The sequence below is a fragment of the Toxotes jaculatrix genome, chromosome 23 (genome assembly GCF_017976425.1).
Source record: "Toxotes jaculatrix isolate fToxJac2 chromosome 23, fToxJac2.pri, whole genome shotgun sequence".
NCBI lineage: Eukaryota > Metazoa > Chordata > Actinopteri > Toxotidae > Toxotes > Toxotes jaculatrix.
The window spans coordinates 15,119,710-15,146,143 of NC_054416.1; the positions used below are offsets into that span (position 1 = coordinate 15,119,710).

Below are 26,434 nucleotides of genomic sequence, written 5' to 3' on the forward strand. Positions count from 1 at the left end.
TACCAAACTTACTATTGTCTTATTATTATTTTTTAGTTTTCTATCATTATCATTACGTGGAACCTGCTCTGTGCTATGCTGTCTTTGTACCTGCTCTTGCTTGCACCTTTCCCTCTCTCTCTCTCCGTCTCTCTCCCTTTCCCTCTCTCTCCCTCCCTCTCTCCTCTCTCTCTCCCTCCCTCTCTCTCCTCCATGAGTCTGATTCTGTTCAAGGTTTCTACCTGTTAAAGGAAGTTTTTCTCTCCACTGTCACCAAGTGCTGCTCTTGGGTTAAATGTTGAGTCTCTGTAGATAATATTAGACAGAGTACTGTCTAAACCTGCCCTATATGAAAAGTGCGTTCAGATAACTTCTGTTATGATTCGGAGATATAGAGATAAAATTGACTTGACGTTTGCAGTGTGTAACCCAGGGATTATTATGTTTGTTTAAGGATTTACGGTGTACACACTGTGCGCCAGAACCAGAGAAGCTAACACCAACATACTTCTTCCTCAAACTGGGTGAAGTGACCAAACTCACCAAAAAGGGTGCAATAATGAGTTCATTTTGCCCAACGACTTAAGACACAGAAATCTGATCAGTGCTGATTCAGAGTCAGCGTGTGCAGCCGGAAGTAGCTCTGAGTCTAAATTTAGAAGTAAAGCCTCTAATCGGTTAACCGGTGCCTTCATTAAGGAGGTGGCACCAGCTGCTCCCGACTGGCCTCCTACCCCTCCCCTCCTCACCATCCTCCTTGTGGTCCAGTCCAGACAGTAGCACTGTGAAGCAGAAGTCCAGATGGAAGGCTTCAGGTATAAAAACACTGCACAGCTATACAGAATGAGGATTTCTCAACTCTGTCCCCTACTGACCTTTACAAGACAAGAATTGCCACAATACTACAAACTACATACTACAGGAAAATGTGCTTGAATGCATTTGGTTTGTCAACATGATCTCGTCCTTCTGGTCCCCTAACTCTGAACCCCTAAAGCCCTGAACCCCAACCCAAACCCTTTCACAATATCCATGTGTAATTTATGTCCATGTCATCAAACAGGTGAGGCAATGCCACCTAGTGGTAGTACGTGTTACAAAACCATGTCTAAGAGTGTACTGGTAAAGGTGAAGAAGTGATGCCAAAGACAACGCTTGGAGACACAGAGATACCTCCTATAAGACTAAACCCCATGTACTGGCTGTGCCATGCCCAGCTGTTGGAAACAGCAACAATTTTTATGTTGTGACGGAGGTGTTTTCATGTCTTCACGCCATCAAACAAACAAACAACTTATATATATATATATATATATATATATATATATATATATAATACAAAGAAAAACAGATTAACGTGAACAATAATCTGATAAGTTTTCTGATTGTTAAGTGTCAACCAACAAACTACACCATTGTATCACTACAAGTTGTGACACTGGTCATTAATCATTTGTGTTTTCCAGATGAGGAAATAAACGATTTAAGAAATTATTTTTTATCTGTGTTTTCAATTTAACTTTGCGGCTGGTAACCATCAAGTAAAAAGGATATAATATATATGTGTATGGTCATGCACCTTAAATGTATGTGAGTGTACAGATAGAAATTATTACTTTGTCAAAAAAATATTTAATTTTATAATGTGTATATTAATACGATTTTGCATATTATTCAGATTTCTAGATAATATGTTATTAAACTTTTAAAAAAAATGTACTCTATGTACACCACAATGAACTGTGAAACTGCTCAAATAAGGTACTTAAATAAGGTACAAATCCCACCTCTGTGCCCTCATCCAGTAACCTAGCATACTAGTTTAAACCTGACCCAGTCAGGTTGGGTTAATGCTGCAGGATCAATCAAACAGGATTACTCCAGACTGTTGGACCTAATGCTGTGCACCTGAGAATATACTGGGTTAACAGGAAGACACATAGAGGACATGCATGTCCGCCTGGCACTGCTCTCGCTTACCAGGACGCAATGTGGTCAGGTTGTAGAGCTAAACTGGTCCTCTTAAGGCCTTTACGGTATATTACTATGATGTATGAAGCCAAAGTGCATGGATAGTGAGAAGAACTCAGAAAAATAAAAATCATGGCAGCATAAAATCAAACTTATGACAACAATGAGCTGTAATTTATTATTTTTAAGACTTAAGGAAATTACATTTTATTTTCTTTCTTGATTCATATGGTTTTCAATATTATTTCATAATTTCTTTCTTGATTGAGGGAATCACTTTTTAAAAGAATAATTTGCTTGTCATATTCATTGGTATCATTAATATTGTTTAAGAATTAAGGTTTATTTTAACAGCAAAAACCCTGAACTTTTTTTCTATTTAATAGCCACAGTTTTGCTTTTATATTGAAAGGAAACCTGCCGAATGTCCGGCCACTTCTTACTATTTACATCCTTAGGTGCTCGACCCTGTTCCCCGCGGGCTGTTATTAGCTGTTCGTGGTCGGTGTGGAAATGTGAAGTAGACGAGACTTACCTTCCCTGTCAAAATGCCGTCGTGGACGTGGGCTGTGTGCTGAACGGACAGCTCGCACCGCCGTCCTCCTGGTGGTGGACTGACTGACTGAGTAGCTCCCCAGTGGCTGAAGTCCGTTAAACAGAGCCGGACACCCACACCGTGTCCCGCTGCTGACAAAAACCGACTGCCCCCATCCTCGCGGTTCTCACTGTGGAGAACCGGCTGCGCGCTGACTCTCACGCTGGTCTCTTGACGATGTCCTCCGGTGCAAGCAAGTTCATCCGACCTCTGGCTCTAATGCCTCTGCTACACAGTCCTTAGAGCCTGCCCTGCCCCTCAGCATATGGTCTCAGTGTGATCTTGGAGTGTACTCCAACAGGTCTGAAAAGAAAAAACGATGAGCTGTAACAGGATGAGATGTGATGGAAAAATACATTTGAAAAATATGAACAAATAAATACATGTGAATTCCTTAGTAAATATACTATGTATTAAAATACCTTTTACTCCCGTTAGCTCTGGCTATAGCATCTGTCTTCTTTGAGGTTTGTTTCCCCAGCTGATGTTGGTTTGATACTGTCCTCATTTTAAGTTATGCACACACACTGATTTAAAGTCCAGTGATTTATTTTACATTTTCCCCAGTTCATTTTCGATGTTTACGTTCAAATTAACAGAAAGAAAAGACAGTCACATGCCAGTCATTGATGTTTTTTCTTTTTTTTCGTACTACCACTGGGAGTCACCAAACTCCTATCATCAGTGGGAGCGATCGTGTGCTTGTGCACTCTCTGTAAATGAAACCAGGCATTAACGCATAGAGTCTGATCTGAATACCTTCGGTCATGGTTTCCTTTTTGCAATCAAAGGTAAATAGATTTCGGATAGTTATGGGTTTGACAAGGTTTTGCTAAGGAAGTATTGATTAAAATAGTCGGGGACCAGACCAGATAGTAGAGATTTTTTCCCTGGGGGGTATGGTCAGATCAGGTCAACCTGCTATAACGATTTTATACTTTATCTCATTGCAACCAAATTTGCCTCAAGTGTACTGACTGAGACCATAAATAAAAGACTTTAGATATTCACGCAGATTCACTACTAAGGGTCCGTATAGTAAAAATGAAACTAGATGAGAACTATGATGAGAGCTGGCCCATGGCGAGAGCTGGACATATTGTAATTTCTAAACCTTATTTTTAATGTCGAACCGTAAGCCGACAGAAAAAGAATATAATCAAAAACATATATCGTGGATGGATAGGTAAATTGAAAAGTGCAAGAACCCCCCACAAGGCTGCCGAGCTGCGATGGCCGAGTGGTTAAGGCGTTGGACTTGAAATCCAATGGGATCTTCCCGCGCAGGTTCGAACCCTGCTCGCAGCGATATTTTTGTGTTTGTGATTTTGACACCTTTATGCTTGTAAAACATGACGGTGATCACAATTTGACTTGCCAGCTTTTCTGTCAACTACGGAAATAAAGAAGTTGAGGACATTTTGGATTTCCTTGTGTAAAATTATGATACTGATTATGAAACAAACAAAACAGCAGGCTTCATAAAAGCGCTGGTTAAGATTACAGTGTCAGTTATAGAGCGTTGGCGTTAAACTAGCTTTTAACAACAAAAAAATCAGACGATCCTACTCTCTTCTTGCAAAGATAAGAATGAAGGAAGAAAAGGCACCGCTGGGATTCGAACCCAGGATCTCCTGTTTACTAGACAGGCGCTTTAACCAACTAAGCCACGGCGCCATCTGAGCCAGTCTTATCAATTTGTTTCTTTATATTTGTGTGAGGGGGACTAACTTTTTGTGTTTCGCTTTTGTGGGTACAGCGCACATGTTACATGGAGGTTTACAAATTTTATTTGCTGTGACAGAATATTTTGATATTATTGTCTATCTATCTATCTGTAATGATTTGGTTATTGACCGAATATTAATTAAAGAAAAAATGGTAATGGTTAATAATAGTAACAATAATAATAATAATAATAATAATAATAATAATAATAACAATAATAATAACAATAATAATAACAATAATAATAACAATAATAATAATAATAATAATAATAATAATAATAATAATAATAATAATAATAATGAACGCCAGCTTCTTCCCTGGAGGGATGAAGGTGATATTGTAAGGGTTATCTTTTGTACCCTTAACTAGATTCATCACCAGTATCATCAACCGGAGGCTTTTCTGTGGGTGTAGTTAAGAAGCACGGGGACACTGTCTTGTGTAGATGTGTGTCTTGTTTTAATAACGGACCAGAAGAACCCTACAGCAACATGGGAAAAACCTCGCCAAGTGATGTGGCACATCGCACATTTCCGGATCACTCCACCAAATAGTCCAACATTAATACAAACCAACAATAACCTTGAGAAAATTTAAAATCACAAAATAAATCTCATCTTACAATATGAAGGGCCTATTGGGCCATCACCCAGCACCCCTCTGACAAAACCATGAGGGGAAAAAGGAGGGAAGTCCTCTACAGCAATGGTGGCACCTTGCAGATCATCGCTTCTACACCAAGTGTGTGGCGGCTTCTGTGCCCATTTGAATCCCTGTGGCTTCTACTTCGACCAAGCCCAATGAGTGACAGTCAACCGGGTGTCCAGCGAACTTTTGCAGGCCCATGCCATGATCTGGATTGGCACATTAGAACTCCCAGAGGATGGTGGACTGGTGAGGAAGCTGTCAGCTGTGTTTGACCAACAAGAACACAGGGGGGCGATTTGGACTGGAGCATGTGGAGGCAGGCTGTTGTCCTGTTGTTTTATACTGGGACAAGAATATGGTACACATCTCAGCTGTTGCAGTCATGGAGACACAGCAGCAATCTCTGCCCATGAAGTGCATCATTTCCCTGCTGCTGTAGTGGGCTTTCTCACTGTTGTCAAAATAGAGCCTATGCACACACACACATATTTTCTCTTTGTGTAACTTTCATTCACCATGAGTCTACTTCCTGTTACTAATCATTCCAACCACCCGGCCACCTCAGCTTCCTCCTCCCTAACCGCATACAGTGTCTATTAGTGGATCACTTACTGTTTGGATTGAGCAATATGTTCACTTTCTGTTATTACTGTCAAAGCCTGCACAGGCATCAACCAGAGGCAGGACTGGCACTATGCATGTGGAGCCAAAATATTTTGGTTGAGGCTACTTAAAAATTACTGAGCATAATCCAGACCGCTGTGATATTTTCCATGAGGCATACGGGCAAAAATAAAAAAGGGTTGGTCTAAATCCACAATAAACGCTAATCACCGCCATGATAGTCAGTTAATCTGACCTAATGTGATAGCCATGTGAGTGTGACTTCCACCTATTCTAGAAGTCCAGCTGGAATACTTACTGGTCTACTAACTGCAAAAACTACAGAACATAAAAATTAGTAAAAATGTGTACATTAGTATGTAGAATGGAACTGGGACAGCTATTATCTTCTGTCTTCAGGGCTGCTCCTCAAGAAAAGTGCTGCATGGAAAAAAAGGATTTTATAGATTTTATAAATAAATGGAGTGTTCTGACATTCACTATGCACAGTTTTTCCAAGACCACTGACTCTGACACTACTTATTAGAAAAAACTGTTTCTGTCTATGTTATTGTCGTAAAGCTCTCACTTTACCAGAAGTGTGTGGTGTCCGTTGAACCCAGCTGTGAAGCTGATGGAAGAATGTGATCAGGGTCAAGCTTTAACTTATACTGACAGCTCTGGAGGACAGAACCTTCACCAGTTTACAGGGGGTGATGGGAAACACAGTAGGGGAAAGTTAGAGGTTAAAGGAGCATTTTTGTCATAGTACTGTGAGGAGTGAATCACTGCAGGGAGGTGTGCGGAAGTTTTTAGTCTTGGAGGTCTGGTATTTAAAAGACCAATAGACTTCATATATGAAGAGGGGAAAATGTTGCCAGTTTCTTTTTTTAGATCAGGTTCAATTCAGAATTTTGACTGGGCTCCTGTTGGAACATAAAAAAAAACATTGTCTACAGACTGTAATTCATGCAACAGGAGGGCTGCAACCAAGTTGTTTTCTGAGAAATTACTTATCTGTTACTTCACTATGTGTTGGGTGTGGAAGAGAATTAGGGCCACATGTGAAAAACAAAAACTTTCTCAATGAGAATTTATAGAAAGTCAAAACTCTGAGAACGAAAGTGAGAATTCTGAGTTTAAAGCCAAAATTGTGAGGGAGAAAAAGTCTGAATTAAAGTCAGAATTAATCCTCTTCCATAAATGTGTTCTTTGTGAAATGATTCTAAAAGGCGTCTTTTTGGAGGGAATTCTTCTTAGTAATAAAGTTGCTTGATAAAATGACAATGTCTGACATTAGTTATATTCAACAAAGACATTTTCTAATTGTAAGTTGGTGTTCTAAGTTAAAAGGAGTCAGTTTTATCAAACCTAGCACATTCATCTAACCTCACTCTGTGATACAGGCATATAATGTCTTTATTGAGTCTGAGTGGTTACTATGGTTTCAAGCTGCTGGGTTAAAGGGCACCAGACGTCACACTGCTACCCTGAATCTATTTGTTGTGTCTTCTTGCTCAGACACAGATTATTTGTGTCTACTGCATACTCAGGCAAATTGTTATCAAGGCTGTTGGAAACGAGGGTGCAAGACTGTACACACTAACACTGACTCACAGGCCCTTATGGGTGAGGCAAAAAAACTGTGGTCCAAAGAGACAGTGAGTCATGCTCCTATGCAGGTAGGTAGGAAGGGGTGAGGTGGAGGTAAGTCAGAACTCGGGAAAATTATATTCAAAGTGAGCAAAGGAAAAGAGATGCGATAAGTGTAAATGTTGTGTACTGAGATGTTTGAAAGAGTGTGAGTTTCATGAACACTAAAAGCCAAGTCATGCTTTCATGTCCACATGAGTCCACTAAATTTCATCATCTGCCCAAGTCCTCAAGGATCTGCACAGACTTTGTGGATATCCACAAGCAGCCCAAAATTTAGGACTGTAGGCACACCATTGGGAAACCCCCATCATGTTTTTTAGTGCACATGTGTAGAATGTGTCTGAGTATGTGGTACATACATACACGTGCATGTCTGTAACTTTACAGCCATGCTAGCAGCTCTGGCTCAGGCTTTTCTGAGGCACGGTGGGGCTTTGAGATTAATGCTAATCTGAACATGCTAACAATGTTAACATGCTTGATGGTCACCTTAACTTAGCATATTAGCATGCTAGCATCTGCAAATTAGCTGCAAATAAAAGTACAGCCCCTTTTTCTGAACTCTTTTGGTTTGTTTTTGAACTCTTCCTGGACTGTACGGACTGTTTTCTTCTTGACTTTTGTGGACTCTTTGTTGGTTCAGCCCCTTGGTGAGTTTTAGTATTTGTTTTAGTATTATCTCTGTTTTATTTAGTAATTATGTCGTTTTGTTTTGGTTCTGGAGTTGTTTTAGTATCGCTTGTTTTAGTCTGAAATCCTTATGTACCCATTCCTGAGTAGGTTTGTACTTTGTTTTATTTTAAAGCCTTGTCCCTTGTGCATCTCTTCCTATTCTACGTCCTGTCTTTGTCTGGTTTTCCTCTTTTTTTTATTGTTTTCCTCACCCTAATTGGTTTCACCTGTTGCCCATTACCCCTGTGTAAATAATTCTTATTGGTCCCCTGTCCTTCTCAGTTTGTCTGTGTCTCTACCTGTGTTTCTCTGTTTTACCTGTTCCCCTGTCCATGTTCCTCATGGTTTTGTCTCATTTGTTGATCTCAGTCTTTGCTTCTGGACTTTCCTCTGTTCCTGGTTTGCCTCAGAAAGGATACTTCCTTTGGCTTTTTGTTCCTGAGCCTTTTTCTCCACTTGTGGATTTGTTTTGGCCACGGACTCCTTGCCAGTGATTTTTAGTTTAATAAAGGACACTATCAGTGTCCGTCTGTCTTGGGTGTCTGCGTTTGGGTCCTCTCCCTTGTGTTCCTGGCTGCCCAGCTGGACAGAGGAACATGGAGGTGTGTAGTAAAGTAAATAGAAAACTGTGGCAATTCTTCCAATATTTCTACTAGAAAGACTGTCCAGACTGAAATATTTCAGTAGACCGACAGACTGACACTGTCACACTCAGAACCACATCTTTTAGCAAACTTATGTTTGTGTTCTACACCATCTGAAGAACCTGATGACCTGAAGGCACACAGGTAATTCCAATTTTCAGTGCCTCTACATTTCTCTCCTGCGTTGCTGTTTTGCAAATACACCGGAACATCCAAGGAAACTCTGGATGGATCTAGGCTAGATTCAGGCCAAGTCCAGACTGGTGCCAAGATGCCAAGAGTCCAGCGTGTGTTATCTGAGAAGTCACTGCAGGGCTTATCTGGATCAGTGCTTGTTTGAGATCAGGTATGTGACGTGTTCCAGACTCTGTGTTTGTGTCTTTTATCTTGGTTTATGCAGGGTCAACAGGAACTATGCAAGTCAAAGTGTTAGACTGATGGAAGAATATTAATTAACCTGTCTTCTGTCTGTACATTTGGTCTGGTTCACCATAACCTCACCCATTTACTCACTCTAACCACATGCAGGTAAACACAGGCCAAAATGTTTTCAATTTCTAATCCCTTTGAACTTCCACTGCTTACTCAGAGCAGTGGAAAGATTATGTAACAGTCATATTACACTGTTATTGTAGGTTAGGAATATACAGTGGGGGAAATAATTATTTGATCCCCTGTTGATTTACCCCTTTACAAAGACATGAGCAATCCTTCATTTTTAAGATAGGCTTATTTGAACAGACAGAGACAGAATATCAACAAAAAGTGCAGAAAAAAAATAAAATAAAAGTTATAAATATATATATAAACCTACAAAATCAGCAGGGGATCAAATAATTATTTACCCCACTGTACACTCTGTAGTAGGAATACCTGAACAATCTAAAGCAATCCAGTACAACTGTTCTTTATGATGGTGTAATACTGGACTGTACCAGACTGAAGGACAAAAAAAATACAGCTCAAGATACAAAATCAAAGACAAAAAAATCATGGAATCTTTTCTAACCAGGATACGGATAAAACTGTGTGCACATGTGCATCCTCATGTCACGTGGTAGTCTCACATCTCTGCTGTGCTGCTCAAGGTTGAGAACCTCTATCTAAAACCCTGTTCAGACACAACAGTGACAAATGTGGATGTGAAGATTTGAAATGACAGGGTGGGTGGGGGTGGCGGCTGTCACAGCGATGTATTCCAGCTTATTAATCAACCCTAGACCTAAAGATAGCTGTAACTCATTTCAACGTCTTACTCTTAGTATTTAACACCCAAAGCATATAGTTAGGGCTGGCTCAGGCTTTGCTTTGGATGATTCCCTAGTTATGATGCTGTAGTTGGAGGCTGATGGGGAACTCCCATGATTAGGATATGATTTCTCTCTATAATGTTGTCAGGTCTTGACCTCACTCTGTAAAGGGCCTTCAGATAATGTATGTTATGACTTAGTGCTCTATAAAAAGAATTGACTTGAATTGAATTTGAATGGCACTGGACCAGCTGATTTTGTTCTTTTTGTTTTTGATTAAAAAGGTTTTGATTTAATTTTACTAGCTTCGGTTTCCATCATGGTTGATAAACTTGACTTTCGTTATTTATTAAAATCGTAATTCTGATGGAAAATCTTGCCACACTTTGGGCTGTTGAGGTTTACTCAGCAGAATGAATAATGCTACAATGTGCTAAGGTCAGTACTGGTCATGGAAATAATCCATCGCTTATCAAGAATGAGTGCGAGTGGTGTTTGGTCACATTATCTCAGTGGGAGATGATGTCTTTTCCTGTCACAGCAGCATCTTTCCCTCTTTGCGTATGTTGTCATCAACAACAGACCCATCACTTTTACTTCCTTTTTTCCTTTTCATAGGAACACTTTTCATGATGACTGTGTTCGTTTAGAAACTGCTGTAATCAATCCTCATTTTTAGGAAGCACATGATTAAAAAAAACGCTCCATCAGGCATAACCAGTGCATCTGGAGAATCACGCTTCTTCAGAATCAGCTGAACAGATGCTGTCAGACTTACATTTGGACTTACAAGTGAAAACTCAGGTTGCTACATGCAATGTTGATGTTGTACACCATGGATTTCACAGCAATTCATCCGGTGGCTGCTGAAATATTCCCAAAGTGGTAGTAACTCATTGTATTTTAAAGGTGCATCCTAAATCCACGATCTTCAAATAATTCAATACTAAATGTAATTTGGATTGTATCATTACTGATACTAATACCACATTATACCAGAAATGTTTGACTTATGATGTTCTTATATTTTAGCATCCAATACGAGATTTGTTTGATTTATAACATATGCGTTCACTTCAAGTCTACTTAAAGTCCAGTTAAAGGTATATTTCAAGTATAAAAAAACCTAGATAGAAACCTAGCAGTATAAAAACACAAACCAGTAGATTACTGAGTGTATACTTAAAAGTCTACATTCATAATCTAAAATATGGGCTAGAAGTACATAACTAGTAAACTAGCAGTGTACTAAAAGTTTGCTATAGTTCATAGTATAGCTCCAGGACAAAATAAAACTTTATTGTAAACTGGTTGTGTACTCAAAGTTTACTCCTTTTTACTTACCTAAAAGTTAACTTTTAGTCAAACTAAAAAGTGGCCAATTTAGTCCCAAGAAGTACTGAAATAGTACACTTACAAAGAAACTACTAGTACATTGATATTAGGATACTTACCACATAAATATACTTGGGAAATAAACTTTACTTCAGTTTACTTGATAAAATGAACTTGAAGTGCACTTCCTTCTCGTAAGGCTTGGCTGCTAACTGGAAAACTAGGTTAACTGTTTCAAGAGTAGCACTGAATTTTAAACCTCAACTACTGCCCAATGGTGGACAGCAAAGAATTTTTGTTTTTGTGAGGAATACTCCAACAGAGCAGGATCATATAAAACTGGATGCCCTCACAAAAGTTTTGTGAAAGGTGAAAGCTTACACAAATTTACTTCACCTCCAAGAGAAATGATCTGGTTTTGGTCCTAAATTTCATTTGGTTCCACCAGGCTAGTCAGCGCTGGATCCTTTAAAACGTGACATCATCTTTACATAATCTCAACTAAGTAGTTTTTAGTTGCCTGGCCATGAAGGTGACAAATTAAAAAAAGCCAAATAAAATCATGGTTTGAATACTGGAACTTCCTACGGTATATTTTGAGGAAAGTGAGTGATAGAATGAACCTAAGGGGGCAGCCAAATAAGCCTGTCAGAACATGAAGATTGATGACACTTGACTGGAACTACTTTGGCATGTGCAACACATGTGTCATTCCATTGATTCTGTCTTATTTTTTTCCTCAACATACCACAATCCAATTTCCAAGATAAACGAGATAACCTTTCTTCTCAGTGCTTGGGAGTCAGGAAGTGTGACTACCTTTGCCCATTGATTCACTTCCTGTTTTCAATCCTATGAGGCATCTGTTGTTGTCTGATGTGACATGACACAACACCTGACACAACCAGGGCTGCTCCTGTTTGTTCCTCTCCGTACATACAGGGGCAACTACAGCTGCCGCAGAGTTGCACAAATATGCCTCTGACAACAATTAGCACCTTGCAAAGTTTAAGTTTATTACTTTTTTTTGGCCTCAACCTGGGGAAATTTATTCTCTGCATTTTACCCATACCAAGTGAACGAAACACATACACATGCATGCACATGCACTAGAGACGCTGGGGCAGGGAGCTATCCGTTGTGCACATCCATTGTGCTTTGCAGAGGAATCGAACCAGCGACCCTCCGTTCTCCAGGCGGTCCAAAGTCCAAAGCCGCTCTCTTAACTTGCCCCCACAAAGGAACATGCCAGTGCATCTTCCATGCTGACTGGAACTTCACGCCCAGTCCAAAAGCTGAGGCAGGTAACAGTTAATATTTCGAATTCTGTAAGTTCAGTTTTATTCAGAAAAGAGAAAAACAACTCATCCCTGCTTTTAAAAAGGCCCATGCTTGTGTCTTCCGATCTGATGCCCCTATCAGCACGAGCAGTGCCTTCTCTAACCATCCAAAAGTCATTAGTACAAGAGGGATTGATGTGACTGTTTCCATGTGGCTATGATTTGGCAAGGCACAAAAACTAGTTGGTTAGGGAAAGCACAAATTCTGGGTTAACAACAAACCTTGAAATACCAGTCATTTTATGTCATGTTACATCTAACATGACACAAACAGATGCAGTCTTTTATGCAGAGCACAATAAGGACAATAACTGGAACAGGAGGAATATAGGGGTGATTTATTGAAATGTAGCCCAACCTTTTGATGATAAATTGCCCATATGGTACAATGGTAGTCCAAATTAACCTTTCCAAACGGGTTTTACTCATCCAGTTGGATGAAACGTGGTCCAGCTGGATGGAAGATGACCCACATTAAGTGATTACTAACATTATTCTTGTTTGCCATCTTATATCTGTGTGTTCAGTACAGCCATCGGTCCAAGACCTGTTTAGCCTGGCTCTGCATACAGAGCCTGAGTTAAACAAGCAGAATGAGCAAATGTCTGCATAAAATTAAAAAAAGCACAAAGAAAAAAAATCTCTATAATTCCAACAGGAAACTCACTTATTGGCATAATGCAAATAAGCCACTGGGGGAAGGTCCAAGTTAGACAAAGCTCAGAACTATTCTTACTGGATACATTAGAAAGAGAACCATCTAACATCAACTATACAACCTATTCAGATAGAACCCTGCTAATGGGCAGTCTTTCAGAAGGCTTTGGGCTGTTTTCTGCATCATATAACAAAGTGTGCACACTGAGGCAGTTCCCAGCGTCAAAGTAGTTTGCCTGATGTAATCCACGCATCAGATACCTTCACCACAACATGTAATCTCACTAGTGAAGCCAGATCCAAGGCCCAAGGCTTAAAGACATATACTTTCAGTCCTTCAGTGCAGTTGTGCTGCTCATGTTTTGGGTCAAGGTGTTACAGTGCATGGAGGAAAGAAACATGGGCAATCAGTCCTCAGCCATTTGACTTGCCTTGATGTGCAGGTTGCCAGTATAAAGGCTCTGGAGGACGAGATGACTTGCATGTGTGCATCACTGAGCAGTTTTCTGACAGATGCAACTGCTGCATCGAACCTAAGTTTGCAATGAGACAGAGAAAGAGGAAGCTTTTTTTTTAATGAGTCAGAATGTGGGTTGGAGGAATGTCCAGACAGCCTGTTCCAAAATAGTCTTTTATGTTGCAGTGGGCAGCATTATATAAATAGACTTATCCTCAAACTGCATATATAAGACAATTTAACTGTTGTCCTGGCCCTACTTGCCACTGTACTATAAAAGGGGCTACAACCAGGAGACCTCACTGAAATACCCTGACAAAGAAGCTAAGCTAACAGTGGGCAGCCTCTTAGCTTCCTCCTAAAGGAAGCAAAGCCACATCTGAAAGAGAAGGTCTACAATCAGAGTACATGGCAAGAGCAAGAGGAAGCTACAAAGCTAACAGGTGTCTTCAATATCCCTGAGTCTGATTCACAGGAAAGAAGGAGCAAGTGAACTGACAAGGGCTATATTCAACAGCAGCAAGAGGGACCACACACGTACACCTATACAATTGGCTGAGGCTGGTGCACAGACCCTGCATGTTCCTCTCAAATATTTCAAACTTTGAAACCTGAGGCTCCGCCAACTGCACACAATCCCTCGTCAATGATTGGTTTGTTGGTTTTGTTGTACCCATGAGCCAGTTGATTCCTCCTCTGCCCCCTTCAAAAACATCAGCTATCAAATAACAATCGCTAAGATCAGAATAATGAGAAAGCAAGTGCAAGTAAACAACAATTCATGACAATATGAAAGTTCACATCACATGTAGATTTTCCTGCTTTCATTGACTTTAGCCACCCTGTGTGTTTGCTGCAGATTTGATCACCCACTACAGTGTTGGAGAGCAATGACAACACCCACAATGGTAAGAGCACAAGTATGTGCACGTTAGTTGTCATGGACAGTGTCATGGACAGTGTCTGTCATGTTCCATGCTTTCATAAGCACCTGGCAAGCCAAGATGCGAGTCTACCCAGAGAATTTTCTGACAACCTGGCTATACAAAAATTCTCTGCAGTAATGACTGAAAAATGATCTATAAAGCACTGGTAAATTATATATTAAGTAATAATAAAGTCAGTAGTTACAGGGTAGAAACCTAGTATAAAACATGATTTATTAGAATGTGGTATCTATAGATGGTATCTATAGATACTACATTATGGAAAACTAAAAGAAATTATGATTACATGACAAATTATTTATCAAATCGATGACAGTTGCAGCTTTGCAGTGGAATTTCTGGACTGTTGGTGGAAAATGACTTGCTGATAGATGGCACTAAATTCGCTAATTAACATTTTATAGATTTCCCCTCAGGTCCTTACCATTTAAAATGGCTTTGACCTTTATCTTAATGTATGCATGTTTTCTACATAGTATTCCAGAAACTTACAATAAGTGAAGACAGCAGCTGTTACTGCCCAAAGGTCAATTAGTCCATTTTTGTATAAAAGTCAGGTAACAACTACTGCTTTAAGTCTGTGTATGATGTTGTGTGTTGTCTTGGCAACAGTTGAATCCCATGTGTCTACAGCCCACACAGAGAAGTGAGTGGGCTCTACAAACCAAATTTCCTTTCACAGCCATATATGGAATGTACCAAATCATCAGGGACTGTGGGGTTATGTCAAGTTACAGTTTTTTTGGCAACACTGTCTAAACAAACAAGGGTAACATGCAGAAACAACACTGGTGAAACAAAAGTTCTCATGAGTAAATAACTCATGAGCTCATTGCCCCATCACTCACAGATGTTATTCTGTTGTTTGAGTGGAAGTGTTATTTCACTCTCTCACATTTCTGAGTTATTAGTGGTAACTTTAGCTTCTTAAACTTGATAGTAAAGTAGCTGTATTGTGTGATTTTACAAGGCAATTAAAGTGCAACAACACTCAAACATAACCACTAAGACACAACTGAAACAAGGCATATAGACATGACAGTGTAAATGGGGACTATAAACAGACACAGTTGTCGTGGCATGAAGAATGATGAAAGGCAGAAGACAATGACATCAGAGCAGTCTAGGTCCTAAAACTTGTCTTCTCGGTTTTTTGAGTTGTTCCTTTGATTTCTATGGTATCAAAGAGAACGCGTTCATTAATGGCTTTATATGATTGCTGTTTTTAATTTCAATGGTTGTGTGGCACCAGGTGTCACACAACCATTGAAATTAAAGAAGATGAAATCTAATTCAGGGAGTCCAGTTTTAGTTTTAAATGAGACACCAACTCACTGCACATTGTTTTATAATACCACCAATCAGACATTGCATTGCATTGAGGTAAAAGTTTAAACCAGATTCAATATGTTTTTTCCACATGACCCTGTGTGACCCTGTGTTTTTTTTTTCATTAAGATGTTACACCTTCATCCGAAAGGCTTCTTCAGTTCTAACTGGCTGGTGGAGAATCCATGTATTTACCTTATTGTGGGGTCGTTCTCACTTCAAGGGTCATTGAGGTCACATGTGAGTTGTTGCCCCACCCTGCCATCATGGGAATGGGTGTATGGGTGTGATCCATCTGGGGAGGGAGTATTTACTGATTCTATGATTGTTGTAATTTTCCTTTGAAGTTGAAGTTCAGTGTTTCAATCACTCAGAATAATCTTTCAAAGTTAAATTCCAATCGCTTCCATTGTATTGGGGTGCAATCATAAATCCTTTTCTTTCCTCACTTCATTGCTCAGTATGTGCCATACCTCCTGGATACATTTGTTTGTCCTTTGTTTCACTGAAGGAAAACCAAGTTGTGTTGGATCTGGGAAGCCCTCTCTGGTTTTGCTTTTTAACTTCTAGCAGACAAAATGGTTTCAATTAGGATTTTTGTTGGTCTGCCAGGGGCCTCAATCCAGAGAGATTTGGAAAAAGTGTGTTGATTCCCATTCTCTGTCATGTCTACCAGATGCCTGGTGAGTATTGGGATAAGGAATGTTGGAGGCCATGACCAAATTTGGTGTTTTGAAGTGTCACTACCCAAAATGATCACCTAGAGTGACTGTATGGAAGATGAGCTAATGTTAAAGCCCTGCTATCTAACATGAACTGTTGGCTTGGTGGTAAAAACAATCAGAAAATATCAATAAATCAAAACAACTTTATCTCATTGGAAGTGTAAATTTGCACTTGCCACTAGAATTGAGCACATGTAGTGCTCAATAAATTTGGTAACCTGCCCATTAGATTCAACTATTTCCTGTGTAAAAGTGAATAGTCTGGGCTGATAGTTGTACCAGAAACATTAGGATTCATGTTTGATCAAATGTTGGTCAAATTGGTTTTGGCCTGATTGAGGGATTGATTGAATGTCAGAATGGCCACAGCAAATGTAATGGCAGATGCCAGGTCTATAGTTGTTGGAGCACCCTCAAAACCCATAAAGATCAGTTTTATCTGAAGTAATATTATATCAGATTTCAGCTGAGTTTCCTGAAAGCTCAAGGGCAGCTGAACAGACTTTGAGGCTGGTTTGTTTTGTTGACAAGATCAAGAGTGAACTTTGAAAGTCTCCAGAGGCCTGTACTACAAAGTTCAGCAGACCCAGGATTATCTTGGTTATCTGGCTTCACTGGCCGTCCTGGATCACCTGTACTATGGAAGCTGGTTATCAACTGGCTCAGTTAAATCTGTGTTTCAGGGATTCAAGGATTCAAGGGGGTTTATTTTCATTTCTATTACACATTTAGATTTGAATAAAACGAAATTGGGCATTGAGGGCCCCGTAAAGCCAACAAGAACAGGTAGTATCAATAGATACACCTAAATATTATAAATACATTATCCATCCAGCAGCGAGCATGTTCATGTGAAAGAGGTTGAGTGTTAATTGCAAGCAACATTGTCATAACCATGAATAAAGTACTTAATATAATATAAAAAGAGATGGTGATACGTGCAGGTAAATTCAGTTATAGTGACATCAAAAACTAGTATTCAACAAAGTGATATGTGAACAATATGATCATGACTTGCATATAAAAGAAATACTAGAAATAATTTGCAATTAATGAAGCCAGACAAAGTGTAAATAAGTACTGGAATTATAATTAAGTTCCTTAAATAATTAGTATCAAATTATTAACAACACTTAAAACAGATTTTTTTAAAAATTATGTAATTTTTCTGCAGCCAAAGCAAAGAGGAGAAAAGTTGCTAATGTCTGACTGAAATGTTAATTTATAATGATGTGAAATATTTAACAATGTGTGTGGATCATTTTCCTTATTAAAACAATAGAGGGTTTAGTTTGAATGAACAGTTCTGGTCACAGAGTCTCCTCATGTTATTTTGCATTGCAGGGATGAATCAGAGCAAAAGCACCAACACATCAGGAATTCTGTCGGATTAAAGAATCTTTGTTCAGTTCAAATAAAGCTAGAATATTTATTGTGTAGTTATTTAGTGACAAAGTCTCCCTCTGTTTGTTTTAAAACCGGAGTGAACACATGGAAAACCTCAAACAGAGAAACCATTCCACTCATCCAAAATATGTGATGCCATTTATTATTTATCATTTTATTGTAAACTCTTTTGTGCCCATAAGGATCCAGTAGGAATGATGACTCAGTTTTCCAGTGGTCTGATTTGTCAGTAGTTAGGCTTTTGACAGGTGTTGATCCGATCCTCTGAAGTTAACCTGCTCCGGAGCAGGTTAAGTGTGCAGCATAAATCACCATGGCGATGTAAACTAGTAAGAAGTGAACCAACCACCACTGTAACCCTGAAAAGCCAGGATTAAACCTGACATTACCTCACTAACCCCAAACCCTGCTTTGTAGCACAGGTCTGAGGTGAGCCTTTATGACTGTTGTGCAGATTTGGATTTATTAATGAACTGTGTTTCTTGACATAATGGTCCCGTTTTACAAGTTGAATACAAGTGTAGTGTCATAGTAACTTTTCAGAAGCTGGCCACTGGTTAAAAATCTTCCTGTGTAACAACCTTTAGGCAAATGTTGTAAGTGTGTATGTTTATAACCAGTGATCACAGGTTTGGCTCAAGCTAAAATCACAAAATCTTCAAACATGAGAAAATGAAAACAATTTCCTTTACAGAGTGTGTGACGGTGCAGCACCTGGTTGTCAGCCAGCCGGTGACAGCCTGCAACATTTATCACGTTCAGGCATTCAGGGATCCATGAATAAAGACATGACTGTGCCTTCTCTGAGGACTCTGTCCAGCACATGCCAGAGTGATGCGTGTGTGTGTTTGAGAGAGACATGGAAAAACAATTAAGTGACTTTTCATTATGTCTATTCTGCTTTGGGAAAAAGAGACAGACTTGACAGAGAAGAGAGTGAGAGGGAGACAGGCGTAGAGTGTGTGTTCATGAAAAGGAAGCTTGTCCAGACAGAGTCAGATGACGTCATTGTCTCTAATAATGTGTGTGTGCGTGGGTGGGGGGTTGGGCTTCCTTGCAACTCCACACTATAAAAAAACAGAAACTCGCTGAGTTTTTCCAGATTTTAGCAGCAGCAGCAGCAGCAGCGGCAACAGCAGCAGCAGAAGAGAAGGAAGCTGAAGCTGAAACCTTGGCACTACAACTAGCACACTCCAACCACCAGGTAAGAGCTACCCTTAACTAGCCTTAGAAATTAGAATCATAAATAGAATATTTAAAAAAGCTGGAAATTTTTTAGTTTGTGAAATAACAGAAGCATTTTCTTAAAATTTCTTAAATTTGATTAATTTGTTACTTTTTTAAATAGTGATATAACAAAACATATACATGCAAATGACAGCTGTGTGAACCTGTAGATATGATTTAGACTATTAAGTCAGGGCATTAAAGTGCCAAATAAAGAACAGAGGTAACATTATTTATGGCTGCAGCCAGGATTTAAGAAATATTGTGGTCAGGTTTGCTAAAAACGCCCAGAAAAGGTACCTAAGATAGTGTCAGTGCAGAAGATTTAATCCCAACAGTGGTGGACAGTACTGTAAAATAACTTATTTTGAGATACTATACTTACTAGTTACTACTTTCTAGATTTTACATACAAAACAAATAATCTGCTGGTTGTTAGAGAACAACCCACCCAACTCCAGAATTCTTCCACCCTAACTAAATGCAACATTGAAGTGATGCTCACATATTAGTATATCAGTACTTGACATTTTTAGTCAAAATTCATCATTGATATGACTCACAAGAGAAGACATACAGGTAGTGTTCAAAACTAGACAAAATTAGAACAGTGTGGCTTTAGAGGGGGTGGCTAACTGCAAGTATGCAGGCACCTAAGTGCAAAGAGCTTTACTTTTTTTTTAAATGTGAATAACCAATGGCTTGAACAACTTTTTGAATGTGTTTATCCTGACAAGAGTGTTTTTATGATTTCAAGGGACTGGCATGAGATATGAAGGAGGTGTCAAGGGTTCTGTATGAAAAGGAATATTTTATGTCTTAACAACTAGGTGTGACAAGCACATTGTTGAAAGATTTGATAGAGCATGTAATAGGTATGCATCTTGTTACCTCAGTGTCGGGGACCTTTGAGGAACTCTAACAAACTCAGAAACTGAACCCCTAATGTCATGCAAAGCCATCAGGTGACTTTGCTGATAGTAATGCACAACTGGGTGATCATACTGTGAGTAGTTTTCTGCAGCTGGCAGTGAATGTGATATATCTAAAGCTGGGAGAGGCTAGGAGAGGCTGGGAGAGGTTGGGAGAGGCTAGGACCATGACCCAGGACCAGTTCACTGATGTTGCTGCTATGTAAAAGTGTTATACCTACACTCTACTGTGTGTTATTGATGTCTACAGTGGAAAACCAATGTAACTGACACACAGATTTTCCTTTAACACACTGACATGAATGCATACACATCCAGCATGAGTCACACACACACATATACAATACTTTTATTTATGTCTTTGTGAAGACACCTCATCTGAACTAAATGCCTAACCCTAAATAAAACCCAATTCTAACCTGAACCCTAAAACCAAGTCTAACCAAGTTGTGAGGACTAACCAAAATGTCCTCGCTTTATAAGGTCTGTGCTAATAATGGTCCTCACAAAGATAGATCTACAAGTACACACACATACACTTGCAAGACAGTGTAACTTCACTTCAAATCTGAGACAATGGAATGAATGTTTTTAATGAAGACCAGAGTTAAATAAAGAAGTAATCTTAATAACAAGAGTCGGACAGATGCATAAATTATATAACAGAGATATAGTTCAAAGGAGTGATGGAATACCTTTCTGGCTTACTAGGTAACTTGGACTTAAAACTTGCTGTTTGTAGTTGTTTTCTTTTTGGCTCATGAAAAATAGATTTAACTGTAAGAATGGCCAAAGAAAAAGTTTTTTTTTTCCTTAAAAAAAAAAAAAAAAATCAGTCACTGATGTGAAATCATTTCCTGTATAGTATGACTACATCCACAAAAAGTGCTCAGTGTTCTGGAAGCTAAAAATATGTCTTTGGCTTCTTTCCTAGCTCCCAAAGTTTTATAGAAAACATCTGAGAGCTGTTTAGAATGACTCTGCAGTGTTATGCAATCCAACATACGCACTGTTCCTTCTCAATAAGAAAAAGAAACAATAAACTTAAAAGCAAATGGATCCATTGTTTGCTCACAGATTCACTCATGTTTAAAAATGGACAGACATACAGGGCAACATTTTGTCCTGATGACATCAATCCAGCATATTTGCTGAGCTTTTGCTCTGACGTTAGAGCGGAGGCGCTCTATTTACACTCACATGACTGATGCATTTTACATGTTTGTGCAAAGAAGAGTCAGAGAAAGTGTTATTGACCCGGTGACTGTGTGCATTCAGTGCTATAACAGATACTTTTAGGTGTTGCATTCAGGTGTAAACCATGCACACATTCTCTCCTTTCTTTCCCAGGATGTTTTGCGTTTATATTTTCCTGCTGCTGACCCTGAGCAGAGCAGGGCTGAGCTCTCTGCAGGATAAACAAACCGACTTTGGCCTGAAGGTTTTCTTCCAGCTGGGTCAGGCCTCTGCAAACAAGAACTTGGTCTTCTCCCCATACGGCGTTGCCTCTGTCCTGTCCATGGCTCAGCTTGGTGCTGCTGGAAACACCCATAAAGCCTTAACTGCTGCCATGGGCTATTCTCTTCATGGTGAGTGATATGTAGATTAAAATAATATGATTTTGGCACTGATGTCTGGTGTTAAATGAATACAATGACACACTGCTGTCCACTGCATAGGCGTAAAAATTAAAAGAAAATGTTGTTTTATATCAAATGCAATACAAACAAATCCAGCTGTATACATATCACATGTGCACCCATCTGTGACTTCCTGTGTAATAGTGCCCTCTGCAGGTCAATGTAACTCACTGTTGTAGCTGTAAAAGAATTACTCCACTTATTTCAATTTGATGATGATAATAATTGTTATTTTAATAATCATTATGAAATGCTTTACAGAAATATAGCAGAGAAAGCATTAAGACACCAGATAACCAGCTAGGAGTCAAACCAGGCACCCCCTGCGCTCCCTGTGTGTAGCACACAGCCATAGGGTGTGCTACAAATTGGTTTATTATTGGTGTAACCATAATACAAATGCTCATCTCCCCACAGGGCGAGGGATGTCCCGGCAGCAGCGTCTCCTACAGCGGGATCTGTCCAGCGAGGAGGGGGTGGAGCTAGCCAGTGGGGTGATGGTGGAGAGGAAGATGAGTCTGGAGAAGGGATACCGCCGGGCCCTGGCCAAAGCCTTCCAGACCCACCCTCACCAGGTGGACTTTACTAAGCCAGACGAGGCAATCGGCATCATCAACTCCTGGGTCTCAGACCACACTGCAGGTACTCACAAGATCCAGCTAACAGTCTGCAGAATTGAAAAAGTACTCTGAATGTTGCTTTCTTTGCTTTCTTCTCTTGTGACTTATTTTTTTTTATTATCGTTACTTCTATAGGTTTCATCCCGGAGTTCTTGGAACGTGGATCTCTGACTGATGAGACCCGCCTGGTCCTCCTTAATGCTCTCCACTTCCAGGCCCTCTGGAAAGTTCCCTTTGACCGTGCAATGACCCAGGAGAGGATGTTCCATTGTGCCAATGGCAGCGCAGTGCCCGTGCACATGATGAGACTCACAAACCACTTCAATTATGGTAGGCTGACCTGACCTAGTGCATGCAATTTATGTCAGTTTGATTCAGGGTTCCACGGATGACAGTCATCTATCTGCTTCTTATAAATCAACAGGCGAGTTTGTAACCGCTGATGGGGTGGACTATGATGTCATTGAGGTCCCATATGAGGGTGACTCACTCAGCATGCTCCTAGTGTCACCCTTTGAGCCCGAAGTTCCACTGAGCACGCTCAGTGCAGATCTGAGCAGCCAGAGGATTCATAAGTGGAAGGCAGAAATGAGGAGTGTGAGGAGGCAGCTGGCCATGCCCAGGTGAGGAAACAGAGGCAAACAATATATGGGTAGATTAACTGATTTAGAAACACTTTTTTTTTAAAAACAAAGACTAAGTGGAGTTTTATGTTTGTTTGTGTCATATCAATTCTTATGTGGCTTAAAAGGCTTAAAGTAACCAGGATGAAAACTGAGGATGTGTGTGTGTATGTTTATGCAGGTTTACTCTGGACTCTGAGGTGAATTTGAAGACTGCTCTGCGTGACATGGGTCTAGGAGACATGTTCAACCTGGCTACCGCAGACTTCACACGCATCAGCAGTAAGTTCATTTCAGTTGTTAGGCATGGTGCATTTTTCAGGAGCAACTTTCTGTACACATTTTGGCAGCCCCTTACTTATTTGTAGTGCCTTCCTGGGGGTAAAAGCTCAAAGAACAGGTGCAAAGGATGACAATATGAAAAGAGTTTGTATTTTATCCATATTTCACCCTTAATGAAAGTGCAATGAGATGAACTGTGATACTTTGTGTTTCTCTGCCCTCCAGCTGATGAACGGCTGTGCGTGTCGAAGGTCCTCCAGAGAGTGAAGATCGAGGTGAATGAGCGAGGAACTGAGGGAGCTGCGGCAACAGGTGGGCTCAAAACTAAATCTCACACACTAGAGCTCCATGGCTAATTCATTTTTCTCTTAGATCAACACATTAAGTCTCCTATTAATTAGGTTTTGAATAGTTTCAGCTATAAAATCAGGAATTTTCCAGTCTGGGATCAATAAAGTATTAAGTTTGAGATTAAGTTGGGTATTTGAGTGGTATTTGCCTGGCACTAATTGGTAGAACAGTATTCATGAAATGATAATGATCTTAAAGTAGTAATAATTACCTAATCTTGTGGTATAGTTGCATTCTTATTCTCTAAATCAAAGAGTCAAAGTCAACTTTATTGTCAAAACCATATGTACAGGTCATACACAGGTTTTGAAATTGCAGTGCTCCCTAGGCCCACAGTGTTACATTAGACAAAAAACAGTCAGATAAATAAATAAAGACAGTATAAACATAACATTAACAATAGAGAAAATAAATAAATAAAGTGTTTAATGAAATTATGGCAAACCAATATGAGGCAAGGCAAAGTATTTCTTGGTATCTGACCCATTTATTCTTTTCTTCCCTCTCTCAGCTACTATCATGTTTTCTCGTATGGCAGTGGAGGAGATCACTCTGGACAGACCCTTCCTCTTCCTCATCCAGCACAAACACACAGGTAACACTCTTTGTTACATTTTCATTTGAAATCCCGTTTTTAAATTCCAGTCAGCTGAGCAGTCCAAGTAGAATGTGTGTGTGTGGTGTGTTGACTGTTTTTTTCCCCTTGTGTTTAGGTGCTGTTCTGTTCATGGGTCAGTTCAACCAGCCTCAGCAACCATAACCCACTCTGAAGACCTGCCTTCTTTCTGCTGTGTCTGACTGAGGCTCATGTGCTACAAGACCATATACTCAATGACCACACCAGACCACCAGGATTCATATGACTGCTTACAACGCAATAATAGACTACTTAAGTAAAAAAGGTTTATTTTTATGTGCTTAGAACAAAAAACACTGGGACAAAAGAGTCAGAGATTTGTCATGACAAAGGAAAACAGGACTGACTGAGACATTTTTGTTTGCTGTTTGTGTGTTTGCTGTTTGTTTATTTATTTCTCTGAATGTTTGTGGTCTCTAAGACAGAAAGAAATATGAAGGAAAAATGAACAAATTCATAGTAATAGTAGTTTACTGTTGTTTGACACAATAGACACCGATGCACTTCACATTGAGAGATGTTGCTGCAGACTGACAGATGGCTGCATTAGTTCAAAAAAGGATGGATTTTTAAAAATCTATTTTTTCAGTATTAATCTTACTGTCTTACTGCCTTGTTGTTAAGTTGCATTTGTATTTTTTTGTAGTATTTATATTTATTAAAGTTCTATGTTTTTACAAAACTGCAGTGTCTGTGGTGTCTGTGATGTTGAGGAGATCTGTGGACGATGTGATGTATTGTAAATGTGGCCCTGCTTTACACACACTTTCAGAGCAATCCATATTTTCATCTACAATCATCTGTAGGCAGTGCTATGGAAAAAAGGAACATAAACAACCAAACCAAACTGACACTATCAGAGTTCATTTCATACTTTAAATGTGTCTACTTGGGTCTGCACCACAGTCTTAATAAATGGTCTTCAGTGTTGGTATTATGACACCATAACACAGTGTTGAGCGGCCAGAGGAATGAACTCCTTTGAACTGTTTGCAAATTCCAATTAGTACAAAAAAAAAAAAAAAATCTAAATTAAATTCTTTCTTTGTCTACTTCAATCTCAAGTTTCTTACATGCTCATAAATTCAGTGACACGACTGTTTTACATTAAGATTAAAATAAAAATGTATCACTGTCCTCAGTTCAACTTAAGTGGAAACAGAGGGATATACTTTGACTTTGTAGTCAACAGCTGCTTTTGGCATCTGTGAAAGGGGCAGGAGGGCAGGTTGTCCACTCAGCAGAAGGTTGGTGGTTCAATCCCTGAGTCCAGTCTGCATGCTGAAGTGTCCTTTTTCAAGGCAACTGATTCAAAACATATACTGACAAAGTTGTGCAGTTAAACTCCTAATTTTAGTCCAGATTTGGTATCTGGAGTAACAACTATTTCGCTGTAAAAAGATCTGAATGTGTAAAAAAGAACTGCATGCCTTTAGAGTGTTTTAGCTCAGGCTCTCAACATCTAATAACCTTAAATGAGATACAGCAGATGAAGGTGTTAAATCACAGCAAGCAAGATAAAGATGAATATCTGCAGGAACTTTTGGAGAGAAACAGAAGTTTAAAGAGAACTGAGTCCATCTCAGCTGAATTTTCTGAGGTTTGTTTCATGGTGACTAAGCTGAACTACTGGAGCAGACAGTTATGTTTTTTTTAAATAAAATTTTATTACTTTTACATTAACAAACAAAGAACCAGACAGCACAGATCTTTGCAAATGAAAAAAAAGTCATAATGTATATGAGTTATGCTTTAGAAGTCATGTCAAAGGAAGAAATTTAACAGTCTGTCATATCATAGAAGATGCTTTTGTTACCTTTTAAAATAGTGCTGAGATATTTCGTTGGAAAATCTTAAATGTTTCTCTGTACCATTGTGTACTGGGTCTAATGTAACTGCTGTGGAAAATTGAGCTCGGTTCTTTGGTGACATTTTTTCCAATGTCTGGATATTAATGGACATTGCCATAAACAGTGGTAGTAGGTTCCTTCTTCTTTTATACACTTTGCACAAAGGGGGTAAATCTGGGGACTGAGGAGTGTGCTGCACCCTGTGTAAAATTCTATATTCACTCTCCCGGTGTCTATTGCATGTAAATATTTTTTAGCAGATACAAAAACATCTAACCATGCCTCTGCATTAAGTTCAGCCTCCTTTTCCCATAGCTACCTGGTTC

At 39.4% G+C, this 26,434-nt stretch overlaps 1 protein-coding gene and 2 non-coding genes across 3 annotated transcripts; 2 read left to right on the forward strand and 1 right to left on the reverse strand.

The window, feature by feature from the left end:
- Window positions 1–3,771: 3,771 nt before the first annotated feature.
- trnas-uga lies at window positions 3,772–3,853 on the forward strand. Its single transcript has one exon. It is a non-coding gene; the product is annotated as a tRNA-Ser (tRNA).
- Window positions 3,854–4,148: 295 nt separating this feature from the next.
- Window positions 4,149–4,222, reverse strand: trnat-agu. The gene has a single exon. It is a non-coding gene; the product is annotated as a tRNA-Thr (tRNA).
- A 14,832-nt stretch (window positions 4,223–19,054) lies between these two features.
- serpine1 (serpin peptidase inhibitor, clade E (nexin, plasminogen activator inhibitor type 1), member 1) lies at window positions 19,055–24,957 on the forward strand. The gene is made up of 9 exons (XM_041030755.1): window positions 19,055–19,150; window positions 21,456–21,694; window positions 22,163–22,387; window positions 22,501–22,695; window positions 22,790–22,988; window positions 23,170–23,270; window positions 23,496–23,582; window positions 24,133–24,216; window positions 24,335–24,957. Exons 2-9 carry the CDS (start codon window positions 21,457–21,459, stop codon window positions 24,379–24,381), a joined length of 1,176 nt encoding a protein of 391 aa, XP_040886689.1. The 5' UTR covers window positions 19,055–19,150; window position 21,456; the 3' UTR covers window positions 24,382–24,957.
- Window positions 24,958–26,434: the final 1,477 nt, after the last annotated feature.

Excerpts from the sequence above, each read along its gene's own strand:
- serpine1 (XM_041030755.1), top strand. The coding sequence starts at position 21,457 with ATGTTTTGCGTTTATATTTTCCTGCTGCTGACCCTGAGCAGAGCAGGG. Across the intron at positions 21,695-22,162 it reads CATGGGCTATTCTCTTCATG|GGCGAGGGATGTCCCGGCAG; the intron begins GTGAGTGATATG and ends ATCTCCCCACAG. Across the intron at positions 23,583-24,132 it reads TGAGGGAGCTGCGGCAACAG|CTACTATCATGTTTTCTCGT; the intron begins GTGGGCTCAAAA and ends TCCCTCTCTCAG.